The sequence below is a fragment of the Sinohyriopsis cumingii genome, chromosome 3 (genome assembly GCF_028554795.1).
Source record: "Sinohyriopsis cumingii isolate HCF-2022 chromosome 3, ASM2855479v2, whole genome shotgun sequence".
NCBI lineage: Eukaryota > Metazoa > Mollusca > Bivalvia > Unionida > Unionidae > Sinohyriopsis > Sinohyriopsis cumingii.
In genome coordinates, this window is record NC_142963.1 from 4,513,051 (window position 1) to 4,531,021 (window position 17,971).

The following is a 17,971-nucleotide window of genomic DNA, read 5'->3' on the forward strand; positions in this document are numbered from 1 at the left end:
ATCAATCATCATTCTATTTTTGTGTATCAATCATCATTCTATTTTTGTGTGTCAATCTTCATTCTATTTTTGTGTATCAATCTTCATTCTATTTTTGTGTATCAATCATCATTCTATTTTTATGTATCAATCATTTCTATTTTTGTGCATCAATCATCATTTCTATTTTTGTGTATCAATCATTTCTATTTTTGTGTATCAATCATCATTCTATTTTTGTGTATCAATCTTCATTCATTTTTGTGTTTCAATCTTCATTCTATTTTTGTGTGTCAATCTTCATTCTATTTTTGTGTATCAATCATCATTCTATTTTTGTGTATCAATCTTTATTCATTTTTGTGTTTCAATCATCATTCTATTTTTGTGTATCAATCTTCATTCATTTTTGTGTATCAATCTTCATTCTATTTTTGTGTATCAATCATCATTCTATTTTTGTGTATCAATCTTCATTCTATTTTTGGGTGTAATCTTCATTCATTTTTGTGTTTCAATCTTCATTCTATTTTTGGGTGTAATCTTCATTCATTTTTGTGTGTCAATCTTCATTCTATTTTTGTGTGTCAATCTTCATTCTATTTTTGGGTATCAATCATCATTCTATTTTTGTGAATCAATCTTTATTCATTTTTGTGTTTCAATCTTCATTCTATTTTTGGGTATCAATCTTCATTCTATTTTTGGGTATCAATCTTCATTCTATTTTTAGGTATCAATCTTCATTCTGCATTCTACATTAGTGCTCTCCAATTCTTTCATAAAAAGTCACCATCTGTTTGCATTTCTGTTGTACTTCATTTGTGTTCCTTCTGAATTTCATTTGCATTTATTTTGCACAGTTTTCCACTGATAAAATTACTCTTTTAAGGTCCATGTATATGACTGGTTACTTACAGTGGGACCTATTTTACCAGCACCAAGAGCACAAGCCATACCATACACATACTTAAATTGGGACCAATTTTACCAGCACCAAAAGCACTAGCAACACCATAAACATACTTACATTGGGACCTATTTTACCAGCACCAAAAGCACAAGCCACACTATACACATACTTACATTGGGACCTATTTTACCAGCACCAAAAGCACAAGCGACATACATACTTATATTGGGACCTATTTTACCAGCACCTAAAGCATAAGCGACTCTGTATGCATACTTAGACTTGGACCTATTTTACCAGCACCAAGAGGGGCCCCGACTGGCTAAGTGATCTAAAGAGCTCACAGTTATGGATCACTGCCATCTCAACTCTGTCTGCTTCGGCTGAAGTATCGGGCTTGGCCAATGTAGGTACTGTATGTGACAAAGCTTGCCAGTAGCTTCTTGTGGGTCGGTGGTTCTTTCGGGGTGGGTGGGTGGGGGTGTCCAGGTTCTTCCGCTACCATTTCTACTGTCCACCATGTACAGCCTATCTTGTGCTGAAATATGGCATTAACCCTACAACAAGAACAACAACAATCAGCACCAAGAGCATGAATCACACTGTAAACATACTTACATTGGGACCTATTTTACCAGCACCAAGAGCACGAGCCACATTGTACACATAGCACCTGCTTGCATTAAGGGTCACATACATATCTGCTAACTTTGCTTGTATCATCTGAAAGAAAGAAAAAAGTCACATAGGTATCAGTCATACCCGACAGTTAGTTTGAATGAATTTAATCTAACGACACCATTCTTAAAGACACAAGTTGAACTTGTATAACTGTGATAACGGACTGTCAATCAAAACAATCACAATGAGTTCTCATTTAACACTCCTATTATACACCCTACTTTGTATTGATACTAAACTTGTTGTATCAGTTCATGTCATACTATAAGTACTTACAAGCACATAATGTACTGGCAGATGTGGGTCTGCGATTTGCCAGAATCAGTAAAACATTTGACATGGTCATTATGGTGCATTATGCAACAGCATACTAGGATCAATGTTGCTTGCAGTGGAATTTAACTTTAAACAAGCACAGATGGTGGATATCTATGATGGGTGATGACTTTTACCTTAAAGTCATTTAGTTTCTTCAAAAACAAATCTGCAAATTTTATGTAATTTTCTTCCCTGTTAAAAACTACAATCTATAACTAAAGATTTTTTATTTTTAAATAATGACAGCTGTAGAGTGCAAGCTTCCCTGAGTTTCAACCCTTGAGCAGAGAATTCACATATACAGCCAGTCTAGTATAAATAGATAAAGTGTGACCCCGCTATAACACGGTAGGTGGGAGCCGTAAAACCTGACCGCATTATATACCGAACTGTGTTATATGCAACCAAGTCTGTTAACTGAAGAAAATGTACCCCAAAAAAAATTGTGGGGTGGGGTGGGGAATAAATGTGGGCAGTAAAATACGTGCTTAGTCAGCACAGTTACCATCTTAAACTGATGCATATTAAATGAGATATACACCTGTAGTGATAACAGAGAAGACATAATATAATGGTTTACTTTATTTAGAGAACCATAAATTGGTATATATATGTGAATCCTGTTTACACATAAATGTCTAATGTATAGCATAAATCAAAATATCAACACAGTGTACTCACCTGTGAACCTCATCATATACAATGAATCCACAATACAAGTGATTCCATCAAAAATATGCACACACGCTGCTTTAAAGTATTCATTAATTTTGTAACAGGTCATATTAGTCTGAATTTAGTGGAAAAACATAGCACAATCACGTAACGAATAACGAAACTCATTTATTTTAAAGTACGTTCCAAGTTGGTAAAAGTTAGTTTGTGTTTTAAGCCGCCATTGGTAGCGTTCGTAAGCATAAACTTTTGTCCTACAAAAAGGAAACTTTCACAGCACAGTAAACATGTTCGAGTCACGTTGGACAATGCCAAAATCCATCAGATTCCATCACTTTTATTTAAGTTTGGTACTAACTTCCTTTGAAGAAAAGTTCTTTGCTGTTATTGAAAGATTGTAGTAGGCTTTCTTTGATGAACGGTGCATGTGCTATTGAAGTCACCGTTAAAGAACAGCTTTGGAGAACCAAACAAATGCCCATTTCTTATTGTGGCAGCAACATCAAATAATTGTATTGCATGATTGAGACTGGTATTTTTTCCATTTGCTGAATATGTTTTCATAACAGTCGGTGCTTCAAAGGTAATCTGTTTCCTTTGAAATTTCAGCAAACTATTTTATCTGGGTACATTTTTAAAAAGGAATTGGCCGTCATTTAGACTATTCTAGTTAATGTCCGTCCATGCCTACTGAATAAACCAATAAGTAAGAATTTCTGCACTCCAAACTAATGGTCATATATAAAATTCTAAACAGCCAACATGGTCGTCAATAAATAAAAAGCCACATGGTATGTTTTGCAGCCAGTAAGGAAAAACAATCCAAGTTTGCAACATTGGCGAAGACCTATGCGATCCCAGAATAAACGTTTCATGCGCTATTTTCTTTCTTACTTTTAAGAAGAAAAAAATACTTTTTCGTGTACAAGAATAAAGCATACAAAATTACAGGAGCCAAGCCACGATCGTCTTGTGTTATTCATATGCGATCTCTTTCCCAAAATGATAAGCATCCTTTTACGTTTTTTTCGTACTTTTTAAGAATTTTTCTTTTGTGCACAAGAAAAATACACATATAATGAAATTTCGGGAGCCACGCCATGACCGTGTTATATCTGAATTCGCGTTATAACGGAGCGTGCTATAGCGGGGTCACACTGTACTACCTTTTCTTCAATAACTACATATTAATCTATGTCTTCCCTCATCCAGACATTTTTCCATCCTGTCAATGGCTGCTTAAATGAAGTTACACTGTATTCACAACTCAATGCAGCACCGACTCATGATCACACCCTTCATCATCATGTGGTTTATGTTATGATGTATTGTGATGGATTCCATTTAATTATTCAGAAGCTGACTTACATGTATTATGTGTTTCATTATAGTGCAATCTCACTATAAGTCAGTATACTCTATGGGTTTCATTGGACAGAGTACTGTATCACAGGCTTAATTACAAGGTTACTATAATCAATGGCTCTCTTGGACAGCATTATGAGTGTATTGTACATATGGTCAAAAGATTCTAAAGAAATCCTGTTCAAATACATGCTTTATCTTTTCTGTGATACTTATCGTAAAGATTTTTGTGATTTTTTTTAATCAACTTTTCTAAACCTTCTACTTCTGTTAAGGAAGTGAATGATGAATGCAGAAGAAAATTTTTCGTAATATAAATATGAAGTAAAATCTATTTCCAGCCACTACTTCTTTTTAGAACCGAGCCACACAATAAGTTTTGTTTTATTCTAGAATGTGATAATGAGAATATCAATAATGTGTCTATTGAAGCTTCCTTTCTACAAGGTAGTAGTTAGTTTTCCTTCTCCAACATGTGTTTGCATGGACAATGTTAATGTATAATGAACTAGAAATGTGAGGTAACATTCTAATTGGATCCAATATCTCATCTATCTTCTATGATTTTACATTTAAGTCAAAAATAGTGATAGATATTACTTTCTGATACAATACCTAAATAAAACCTTTACAGAATAAAAACAATTTCAAAACCTACCATAGCAATGACAAGTTCTTTCCATTAATAACACTATCAGCATCACTGTGCTTTATATTTTATTTCACTGTATCTTCATTTGATTTAATTTAATTTGTCAGAGACAAAATTCAATTAACTGCTGCTTGTTTTGTGGATTTAATGCCATTTTTCAGCACATGATAGGCTATACATGTCAGTCAGTATATTTGATGGAAGAAGAACCAGTGATCTTTTACTGACCTACTGGAAGCCACTGGCAAGCTTTCTCATCTACCCACAATGTTTAAACCAAGACCTGAACCCATATTGACTGAGGTGAGACAAAAGTGACCTGTAAAGGCAAGTGCTGTAAACCACTTGGCCATCCTGGTCCCCTAATTCCTGGTCCCCTAATTCATTAAACTATCAACTCTCCTTCCGAAAACCCCTGAAATAAAACCACAATTTCACTGGCCCAAATATTTGGTATTAATTTATATGAAATTTGATCTTCTAAATTGCAACCAACACTATATTCATAATTATAATTGTGATTTTCAGTCTCAATCACCCCTTACACTCTACAATTACGGCAATAAGCAAATACAAAAACCCTAAATCCAAGCTACTTACAAAGTTTTGTAATGGTAGATGGTTGTATCCTCAAGTTGTGTGGAATGAAACATAAATGAACAGAAAGACTAAAATACATGCATGATAGATGGATGCAAGGACAGATGGACAATATCATATCATGATACACAAGGCCTTTTGGGAGGCACATAAAAAGCAATATCATTTCTGTATATACCTGGTAATGTCCTATTTTCTCACCAAAGCACTCTCTTTCATGAGCATATTTGAAAGCCACATCACAGCAAGCTTGCATGAGTCTGAAACAAAGAGATTTGTCATATATGATATCTGCTGTTCCTTGCATCGTCTTCTATTATATAAAATACACACTGCTAAGGTGGCCTAAGTGGTTAGAGTGTATACCTCTGATGCAGGAGGTTGCAGGTTTAAACCCCAGCCGAGTCACATCAAACACTTATAAAATGGTACTAACAGCTGCCTTACTTGGTGCTCAGCACTGAGGTAAGTGTTCGGACTGGTCAACCTGGTGTCAGAATAATGTGACTGGGTGGGACATGATGTTATATGTATGCGGCCTAATGCCCCAATGCTAGATAGAACCTTCAACTTTTTTATCATCAGAACTGAAATCAGAAGTTCAAAACTGGCCGTATTCTTTTGCATCATCGGAACTGAAATCATAAGTTCAAAACTGGCCGTATTCTTCTGTATCATCAGAACTGAAATCATAAGTTCAAAACTGGCCGTATTCTTCTGTATCATCAGAACCGAAATCTGAAGTTCAAAACTGGCCGTATTCTTCTGTATCATCAGAACTGAAATCAGAAGTTCAAAACTGGCCGTATTCTTCTGTATCATCAGAACTGAAATCAGAAGTTCAAAACTGGCCGTATTCTTCTGTATCATCAGAACTGAAATCAGAAGTTCAAAACTGGCCGTATTCTTCTGTATCATCAGAACTGAAATCAGAAGTTCAAAACTGACAGTAGTCATTTGCAGCTATTTATATTATGTATCCAGATGTAATAAACGTAAACAAAGACCTGCCGCTGTAAAATGCACCAGCAGATTTGGGTCTAGGCTGTTCATTTCTAATCAGAAGTAGAAATATAGGCAACAGAAGAGAATTTCCAAGAATTGCTCTTTCTTCTTGTAAACTGTTGAGCACAGAAACTATATTAGATACTGCTGACAAAGTCCAACTTATCAAGTTTGGTAACGAAACATTTTTTTTATGTTTGAGTTCACAAGATACCATATTAAAAATATGGCATCCATACTTCTGGAGTGGCAATAACAAGATTTATAAAATGGCCCCATAGCACTCATGTCAGATCAGCATAATTTTCATTTCGGACTAACTAGACACCATAAGATATCTTTGACTGAAAACTCCATGATGATATAACCATTTGTTCAGGTATAGTGGCAATAAATGTTCAAAATGGCATGTAGCCATACTGAATGTCTGAGGGACAACATTTTCGTTTCCATTTGGACCAAACTATAAGTTTGCAATGAATGTGCTTGCAAAGTGGCATTTAACAAAGAAAAAACTAAATTTGTCTTTATGATGGAGAAAGAACTCCTCTGACATGGCATATATGGTATTGAAGTTACAGATAAAAAGTAAGATTAATCAGTCTCAGGATTGGTCAGAATAAACTGACTGTAAGGGTCTGACATGGCATATATGGTATTGAAGTTACAGATAAAAAGTAAGATTAATCAGTCTCAGGATGGGTCAGAATAAACTGACTGTAAGGGTCTGACATGGCATATATGGTATTGAAGTAACATAAAAAGGAAGATTAATCAGACTCAGGATTGGTCAGAATAAACTGACTGTAAGGGTCTGACATGGCATATATGGTATTGAAGTTACAGATAAAAAGTAAGATTAATCAGACTCAGGATTGGTCAGAATAAACTGACTGTAAGGATCTGACATGGCATTTATGGTATTGAAGTTACAGATAAAAAGTAAGATTAATCAGACTCAGGATTGGTCAGAATAAACTGACTGTAAGGGTCTGATATGGCATATATGGTATTGAAGTAACAGATAAAAAGGAAGATTAATCAGTCTCAGGATTGGTCAGAATAAACTGACTGTAAGGGTCTGACATGGCATTTATGGTATTGAAGTTACTGATAAAAAGTAAGATTAATCAGACTCAGGATTGGTCAGAATAAACTGACTGTAAGGGTCAGAAGGGTGTTTTTTTTAATACTCCGCTACACATCAAATTTTAATTTAACTAGTCAACATGAAACAGTAAGAGCAATCTGGATAATTCATCAACAACACCAACCCCAGATTCAGTGCCTTTCAACCCTCCAATGATTCTAATTCCAGAAAAATTCTAAACTCTATCCACAAAAGCTTAATTTTTACAAGCAACCCTTTTCTCTAAAGTCACAGCTGTGTGTGACTTGAAAAAAAAACACAAGAAAAATCGAATTTTAACTGACCATGGAAAAATAAAACTGTATGATATTCATATGAATAGAAGAATTTTTTAAAATTATTTTATACAAGTCATTAAAAACCAAAAATCCTGAGTTTAGAATATGTACTAAAAAGCATTTCTAAATCCAAAGCACCCGATTTACCTATAAAGTAATCAACAATACATTTTAGCCAAATGTTTTCTTTCCATTCTGGAAATGTTTTTAAATGAACATATTTTAGGAATATAATGAGGAAACATACATTTTTGCATCAATATATGATGTCCCAAAAACACCATGATGCCAAAAAACATTGTAATGCCAATGCCAAAAAACCACCATGATGCCCATAAACACCATGATGCCCCAAAACACTGTAATGCCAATGCCAAAAAACACCATGATGCCAAAGAACACCTTGATCCAATGATCTTTTTGTCATATTATTTTTGTGAAAACAAAACAATTTCATTTGTACTTAAATTATGGATTTGGAAAGGAGTTCAATCAGCATATGTCAGTCAAACCACAATAAATCACCAATACTAACGCTAGCCATGGAGTAGGGCATCACATGATTTACAGGCACACTGGAAGCCTATTGGACATTTAGACCCAGTGTTTGCCACCTATCCAACTGCCAATATATTTCAAAAATTATCCACTATATATCATAAATTATACAAATTACATTCTTCATAAGTTCAATATTCTGAACTAATTTTCATGCAATTTTCAATATACACAAAAGACGAGTCACTCAAAGAGACTGTTACTATACTGGTGAAAAGGAATTTCCAGACATCCATGATAAAGTCCATTTCTTCGTTTCAACTGTGGAGTACTGCTTACAACCAATAAGATATCACAAGAATTATTTCAGTGGAATGTCAATACGACCATTCTCATTCAGGCTGAACAGTAATAACAATATTTTCAACCAAGCAAACATAGTGATGATATTTGATGTTGGCTGGCAAATGGTCAACAACTGGATGTATTGAAGTAAATTTTCATGTTGATATAACTCTTTTAAGTCAAAACTCTTTTAGTGAAAACTTCATGTCAACACAATCGTTTGTTCAGGAGGAGTAGTAATAGCAATATTTTCAAGATGGCTACCAAGGCAGCTATACTGGCAGTAATTCTGGCACCATTACTGATATGCTCTACATCACAGGAAGTCAATTAGTGAAAACACATGTTTATACAACTATCCAAACTGGTGGAGTAGCAACAAAAAAAATCAAAATGGCCACAATGGCAGCCATACTGGATGTCAGGCTCCTTAAAACAATAACAAGAAAAGAGTGAAGACAACAAGCTTTGCAGAAATTTAACAAATAATTTATTTCCCTATAAAACAAGGTAAAAATGAGAAAAAGGTCTTATGGTTTTACAAATCAAATCCAAAAATAATCCAAGAATTAAAAAATAGAAGTCCTTGAAATAAAAAGTCCTAAATGAATCTGAGCTGGAATCCTGAAAAAAATCCAGGATGGAGGATGATGATGTATGCAATAGTCAGTGTTGTCCTGATATGTCAACAGTTCCTTGCTGAACCACAGAAAATAATATTCCAGTTTTGAATAAAATTTCAATAAATGTCTTTGTCCAAGAATTCTGTATGAGCACTTAAATAGTTCCAGGGAAAAGAATAAAACATTTCATAAAATAGAACTGGTCACAACAAAAAGCCTTTAAGCATCAATGATTTATAGCCCAACTGACTAAATTCTCTATAGAAAATAGTTATACACTAATTTAAGATGCAAAACAGATTCCTGTATGAGGGTCACATGATCATGTTTCTAGAAAAAGACAGAAGCTTTATATGCCGAACATTATGTACTCCCAGTATGGCCTCGATTTCACTTTATGAATCTATACTAAAAAAGAAAAATAAAAAGAAAATAGTAGTTTACTTCACTCTCACTGATTCTAAATCAAGATCAGGAACTAGGTCAGCATTTTATACAAAGTTTCTATCATTAGTTGTTTACGAAAAAACAGTCATATCAAACTATTACTTGAAAAATGTCAAATCCAGTAAATAAAGTTACATTACAATATCATGTAATGGAATAAAACAAAAACTTAAAACTAACACACAAACAATGAAATTAAATCAAATATAAATTAAATCAAAAATACATATCAGGGTCAAGAAGACATGATAAGAAGACTTTTAGAAAAATCATATACTGATATGACCATTCTTAAAGGGTATTAACAATAACAATATTTTCAGAATGACAGGCATGGCAGCTATACTGGATGTCCTTAGGCCAGATGCCAGACAAAACACCATTGCATACTTAACAATAATTCATCTCAGGTAAGTCTCAATATAATACACTCTTATTTTAAATAATATCCTAGAGGTAAATTTGTTGCCAAAGAATATGTGTTCACTGGGTCTTACAATTTGTCATTTGTAAAATCCACAAATTTAAATCCATGAAAATTAGCAAACCATAAAAAAACAGTAAATTTAACTGAATAATATATTTAGCTTAAATAAATTTGCAGACTTTTACTTTGCAAACACACTGATTGGACTAGATTGCAAAACTTTCATTATTAACACAAAAATATAATGATTTACAATAACTGGTGCATTCTGAAATAAGTTTATTTTTTACTTACCCAATAGGACCGGCAGCTAGAATACATCGCTCGATGTCAAGGCCACTCATCAGTACATAAACACCCCGATTAATTTTCCCTAGCATGTTCTTTTCTAGCAAGACAGGAAAGAAAAAAGGAAAGAAAGATATAAATTTCATTGCTATAATGTATTTAGGCAAACATACTGGCTGACTTGAAATCCATTTTAGTTCCAAGATGTTTCAAGTAATTAATGGTCAAAACTCAAATGTGCTCCAGAAATTAAGACTTTTATGTCAAGTAGTTGTTAAAAAACAACTTCCATCCATCTTCAGTGATTAAAACAGTGCAGTGAGCTTATTTGAACTCTGGACTGCTTTGTCTAAAACTAATATCAAGGTTAAACACTTTATAAAATTGCTTCAAGATACAAACATTACCAAAATTATAGAGACTACTGTATATGCTCACTATCAAGTCCACCTGCAAATGGCATGGACCCAGTTATGCCATCAAATAATTCACCAGCAGATCTTAGTCGCTGCAGTTTGTTAGAAGCAGTGAGTACATACAACAACACAGACCCTGATGTGTTGGCTAATTAAGTGATGGATCTGGGTCTATTTAGTTGGTCAGAAGCAAGCAGTACAAAAACACAGACCCTGACATGACAGCCCATTATGTAATGGCAGATCCAGGTATACTTAGTTTGTTGTTGTTGTTGTTGTTGTTGTTGTAGGGTTTAACGCCATTTTTCAGCATACGATAGGCTATACATGGCAGCCAGTATTAATTGTGGAGGAAGAACTCGGGAAAACACCAGAAAGAACCACCAACCCACGAGAAGCTACTGGCAAGCTTTCTCACATACCCACATTAGCTGAATCTGAGACTCAAACCCTAGCAGACAGAGGTGAGATGGCAGTGATCGGTAACGGAGAGCGCTTTAGATCACTAGGCCACTTGGGGCCCCCATTTAGTTTGTTAAAAGAAATCAATACAACAACACAGACCTTGATATGTTGGCATTTAATGTGATGGCGATGTGGGTTTATGTTGTTAACAGTTGAACTCAACTTACAAGCAAATATGTATGATAAGTAATGGAGTCAAGAATAGAATGCAATAGACTTGTTGATAAATATCTGTAACTAAGTCATCATGCTATTGTTTATTACACTGGGTTTCAGTAAGCCTTAACGATGCAGGGCAATATGATGCATGTATACATAGGGCAGAGTTTAATGCCATTTCAACAATTCCATCATGCATGTATACATAGGGCAGAGTTTAATGTCATTTCAACAATTCCATCATGCATGTATACATAGGGAAGAGTTTAATGTCATTTCAACAATTCCATCATGCATGTGTACATAGGGCAGAGTTTAATGTCATTTCAACAATTCCATCATGCATATATACATAGGGAAGAGTTTAATGTCATTTCAACAATTCCATCAATAAAACAATTAGTTCAAAATATATGTCGGTTGGGAAGATATATGTGGAAAATGTAATTAAAACTTTTTCTTCAGTTAAATTATTTTCCATATGAACTGGAAAAAAGTTTCAATTATTACAGTGAAATTACAAATAATGGGCTGTATGTAACTCATTTTAATCCTTAACGAAGATAAACAAAAGCTTATTTCAACGCAAATAGGTATACCGTTCAAGTTTTTAAAAAATACACCCTTCCCCAATGATAACAATAAACTTTAAGAAGACACTTATATTATGCAGATAAAATGAAGTTCAGTTTCAGTTACAAGTATATCTAGATAATAATAAATGAAAAAATTTGTGCAAAAATCTACCATTTTTTGCAATTTGCTGTGGACAATTTGATGCAAGACATTGTGAATGATACGATGATATTCTTGTCTAATTCACCCATATACTAATGACAGCTGACTGCTTCAGCACCAGTGATACCCATACCAATTTGCAGAAACAATTACCCACAATGACTGGTAAACATGGAGTCTGTCTAAACTGGAATTTTCATAAAGTAGCTCATCATCTGCAGAAAGTCATTCTTCAAGCTCAAAATGAGAAAAGAAAGCTAACATATTGTTTAGGTCTGCAGTAATCATTCTAAATTGGTGAAAAAATGAATGGATATACATGTATCAACTTGATCATGCCATAATTTTTAGGCATTCAACCAAGTACATTCTTAAATTGAACATTCAAATGTCACATGCTCAATAACTAAGACATTCAACAACTCTAAAGTGGAACAAAGTGTGTGTGTATTTGGCTTCATTCACGAGGTGTAGTGACAAAACCATTTTCAAGATGGCTGCCATGGTAGCCATACTGGATATCAGATTGGCACTACTTTCGTTCTGGGCCAACCAGACATAATTTTAAAAAACGTTCAGTGAAAACTCCATGCTGAAATGACTGTCCATTCAGTGAAGTAGCAATAACAAGATTTTCAAGATGACCAATGTCTTGACTATACTGGAAGTCTGAGGGGTACTATTTTCATTTTGGAGAAACAAAACATCATAAAAAGTCCTCTAGAGGAAACGCTATGTCAATATAATTTTCTGTTCAGGAGCAGCAATATGATTTTCAAGAAGACTGCTGTGGCAGCTATATTTGGACATTAGGTCAGCACCATTTACATTTTGGGTCAAGAAGAGGTTATCAGAGTTCTATGAATGAAAACCCAATGTTGATAGGACTTTCCATTTAGGATGAGTAGCAATAACAAGATTTTCAAGATGGTAAGTGTTGGCTATATTAAATGTCTGAGCAGCAACATTTTATGTAAACCAACCAGACATAAACCCCATATCAATTAGGCCTTCAGGTGTAAACCCCATATCAATATGGCCTTCAGGTGTAAACCCCATATCAATATGGCCTTCAGCTGTTAACCCCATATCAATATGGCCTTCAGGTGTAAACCCCATATCAATATGGCCTTCAATTGTAAACCCCATATCAATATGGCCTTCAGGTGTAAACCCCATATCAATATGGCCTTCAGGTGTAAACCCCATATTGATATGGCCTTCAGGTGTAAACCCCATATCAATATGGCCTTCAGGTGTAAACCCCATATTGATATGGCCTTCAGGTGTAAACCCCATATCAATATGGCCTTCAGGTGTAAACCCCATATCAATATGGCCTTCAGGTGTAAACCCCATATCAATATGGATTCAGTTGTTGTTGTTGTTGTTGTTGTTGTAGGGTTTAACACCATTTTTCAGCACAAGATAGGCTATACATGGCGGCCAGTATTAATGGTGGAGGAAGAACCCGGAAAAACCCCGGAAAGAACCACCGACCCACGAGAAGCTACTGGCAAGCTTTCTCACATAACCACATTAGCCGAATCCGAGACTCGAACCGACGCAGACAGAGGTGAGATGGCAGTGATCCGTAACGGTGAGCGCTTTAGACCACTCGGCCACTCGGGGCCCCTATGGATTCAGTTGTAAACCCCGTATCAATATGGCCTTCAGGTGTAAACCCCATATCAATATGGCCTTCAGGTGTAAACCCCATATCAATATGGCCTTCAATTGTAAACCCCATATCAATATGGCCTTCAGGTGTAAACCCCATATCAATATGGCCTTCAGGTGTAAACCCCATATTGATATGGCCTTCAGGTGTAAACCCCATATCAATATGGCCTTCAGGTGTAAACCCCATATCAATATGGCCTTCAGGTGTAAACCCCATATCAATATGGCCTTCAGTTGTAAACCCCGTATCAATATGGCCTTCAGGTGTAAACCCCATATCAATATGGCCTTCAGGTGTAAACCCCATATCAAAATGGCCTTCAGCTGTAAACCCCGTATCAAAATGCCCTTCAATTGTAAACCCCATATCAAGATGGCCTTCAGCTGTAAACCCCATCTCAATATGGCCTTCAGGTGTAAACCCCATATCAATATGGCCTTCAATTGTAAACCCCATATCAATATGGCCTTCAGGTGTAAACCCCATATTGATATGGCCTTCAGGTGTAAACCCCATATCAATATGGCCTTCAGGTGTAAACCCCATATCAATATGGCCTTCAGGTGTAAACCCCATATCAATATGGCCTTCAGTTGTAAACCCCGTATCAATATGGTCTTCAGGTGTAAACCCCATATCAATATGGCCTTCAGGTGTAAACCCCATATCAATATGGCCTTCAATTGTAAACCCCATATCAATATGGTCTTCAGCTGTAAACCCCATATCAATATGGCCTTCAGGTGTAAACCCCATATCAATATGGCCTTCAGGGGTAAACCCCATATCAATATGGCCTTCAGGAGTAAACCCCATATCAATATGGCCTTCAATTGTAAACCCCATATCAATATGGCCTTCAGGTGTAAACCCCATATCAAAATGGCCTTCAGGTGTAAACCCCATATCAATATGGCCTTCAGGTGTAAACCCCATATCAATATGGCCTTCAGGTGTAAACCCCATATCAATATGGCCTTCAGACCATGTGAAATAGCCATAACAAGATTTTCAAGATGCCTGCCATGGTGTCCATTTGACTGGCAACATCTTTCATTTACAACTAACAAGACATCATTAAAAGTCTTTTAGGGAAAACCCTATGATGATATGATCACTCATGCAGGAGAAGTAGGAATAACAAAATATTCAAGATGGTGGCTATGACAACCATACTGAATGTTTCAGCAGCACCATTTTCACTTACGACCTTGAGATGGTGTGTGTGTCTTGATTCATGGCAGTCTTCCAAGTAGCATACAATGAGTAACAATAAGGAAATAAAATGGACAGATGGCTGCTAGATGGCAGACAAAAGGCAATACCAAACACTCTTCACTAAAAAGCAAACTTGAAGTCAAAACTGTGGACATTTCTTCTGGAAAAATACCTTTCATATGTTGTATTGCATGGAGATTAGCAAAAGACAGAAAAATCAAATACTAGCAACTGAGCAGAAAGGTTTGCACAAGTCCAATTTTCATAAAATAAGAAGACCTGAATTTTTGTAAGGTAGTCCACTTTTGTTAATATTTACTGCACAGCTTGAAATGATGTGGTTATTGAATTATAATGTCAGTGATATGACATTATCTTTTACCTGGATAACTGTACCGCTATGAACTCTGGGAGAGACTGAATATAAATGACATTGTTGACACTCACTCTTTTATTAAATAAAGAACAATGAAAATTTTTATTCTATGCACTCAATGAAAGTCCTGTAAAAGAAAATAATAAAGTCAACAGAAAGTAGAAAAGAACTGAGGAAATATTTAGTGATTTACATCTAGATGTAATTCAGCTGCGATGGATTTCTATTGTGGAAAGCTGATGATTTCAACAATGGTGTCACAGTAAAAAATATTCACTCATCAAAATACATTTTTCTTTGTGTACCTAATCCAAGGAGTTTATTATATTTAATGTGTGAAACTCACTCAGCTATCATTTTATGGGTAATTAGTTAATAGTACTTTACTACAATTTGCAAAGAAAAGACCCTAACTGTGGGGAAATTAGTTATATAGCTTGTTACTATAATATTCCAGGTAATGACCTTAACCGTGGGGTAATTAGTTATATAGTTTGTTACTATAATATTCCAGGTAATGACCTTAACTGTGGGGTAATTAGTTATATAGTTTGTTACTATAATATTCCAGGTAATGACCTTAACTGTGGGGTAATTAGTTATATAGTTTGTTACTATAATATTCCAGGTAATGACCTTAACTGTGGGGTAATTAGTTATATAGTTTGTTACTATAATATTCCAGGTAATGACCCTAACTGTGGGGTAATTAGTTATATAGTTTGTTACTATAATATTCCAGGTAATGACCTTAACCGTGGGGTAATTAGTTATATAGTTTGTTACTATAATATTCCAGGTAATGACCTTAACTGTGGGGTAATTAGTTATATAGTTTGTTACTATAATATTCCAGGTAATGACCTTAACTGTGGGGTAATTAGTTATATAGTTTGTTACTATAATATTCCAGGTAATGACCTTAACTGTGGGGTAATTAGTTATATAGTTTGTTACTATAATATTCCAGGTAATGACCCTAACTGTGGGGTAATTAGTTATATAGTTTGTTACTATAATATTCCAGGTAATGACCCTAACTGTGGGGTAATTAGTTATATAGTTTGTTACTATAATATTCCAGGTAATGACCTTAACTGTGGGGTAATTAGTTATATAGTTTGTTACTATAATATTCCAGGTAATGACCTTAACTGTGGGGTAATTAGTTATATAGTTTGTTACTATAATATTTCAGGTAATGACCCTAACTGTGGGGTAATTAGTTATATAGTTTGTTACTATAATATTCCAGGTAATGACCTTAACTGTGGGGTAATTAGTTATATAGTTTGTTACTATAATATTCCAGGTAATAACCTTAAACGTGGGGTAATTAGTTATATAGTTTGTTACTATAATATTCCAGGTAATGACCTTAAACGTGGGGTAATTAGTTATATAGTTTGTTACTATAATATTCCAGGTAATGACCCTAACTGGGGGGTAATTAGTTATATAGTTTGTTACTATAATATTCCAGGTAATGACCTTAACTGTGGGGTAATTAGTTATATAGTTTGTTACTATAATATTCCAGGTAATGATCTCAACTTCGGGGTAATTAGTTATATAGTGCTTTACTATAAATTTCCAGGTTATGATACTAACTTAGGGTAATTGGTGCTTTGGGGGCACTCTACAGATATTATGAACGTCTGAGAGAGTGGCAGGTGTAAAGGGAAGTTGTTTACATTTGTAACATGCACAATGGAGAGAATTTTCTTATAGTTCTAAGTTACTTTTATGCACTGTGACTGAAATTTCTTTCGATATTGTACTTGTGGAAATTGCACATGATCTAAGCACATATGTAACTTGAATAACTGCTCCCTTGTGTTACAAAAATCACCCTGAATAAGTCTAGAGTACACTAGCAGTTATTAAAATAGGGAAAACAAATTTTGCCAGACTAGATGATACAAGCTTCTGAAAGCGCAACTGATGAATTACCAAATATATAAAATGTATAAAAAATTATGAGCTCTAATTTTTACAATTTTCCTCTGAAGTGCAGGAAGTGAATATGCCCAAGTGGAGTTAGTAAATTTGTTGTAAGGTGTACATCTGATGTAAGGCCAAGCTGTATACTCTATAATCCACGTTACAAACATCAATCATACACCAAAATAAAGGGAATTAAAGGTTCTTTGAACAATACCTAAGATATACAAGGTCTTTATTAAACAGCCATTATAACCAGTAAGGAAGAAAGGGTAAATTCTTTTTCTTTAAATTTTAACCTTGTGCAAAATATGAAACTGTCAGTGCCACCTTAAAACAAATATGAAAATTTGTGCAAAGATTGTTTTTAATTTCTTATCATCATGTATAATGTTCTGAATAAAATTCTACATTAGTACTGATATTATGCATGAAAATAATTATGCATATTCTGCTCATGCTTGAACATGATGCCTTGAAAGAGTATTGCATGTGTAATGACCTTAAAATTAAGGGGTAATTAAAAGTCTTTGAACACAGGAGGAGTGAAGTCTACTTCAAGTTAAAACGGTTGCATTTAAGTGAATTGAAAATGTTTCTTTCATTTTTTTGTAATGAAATTAAACAATAGATGATGACAAAGGAAATTTGCTTTCTTCCATATTCTAGTGTTAGAAGAATATGCAAATAGTTTAACCTTTGACATTTTGACATCCACAAACCTCAC

The 17,971-nt window shown here is 34.7% G+C and overlaps 1 protein-coding gene across 1 annotated transcript in view; it reads right to left on the reverse strand.

Moving 5' to 3' along the window:
• The window catches only part of LOC149802400 (isovaleryl-CoA dehydrogenase, mitochondrial-like), an 86,613-nt gene that overhangs the window by 11,204 nt on the left and 57,438 nt on the right, over positions 1 to 17,971 (reverse strand). The window contains exons 8-10 of the mRNA XM_089951610.1: positions 10,251 to 10,344; positions 5,362 to 5,443; positions 1,511 to 1,615 (exon numbers count right to left, since the gene is read on the reverse strand). Coding sequence (XP_089807736.1) covers positions 1,511 to 1,615; positions 5,362 to 5,443; positions 10,251 to 10,344 — 281 coding nt within the window. The remainder of the gene's footprint in view (positions 1 to 1,510; positions 1,616 to 5,361; positions 5,444 to 10,250; positions 10,345 to 17,971) is intronic.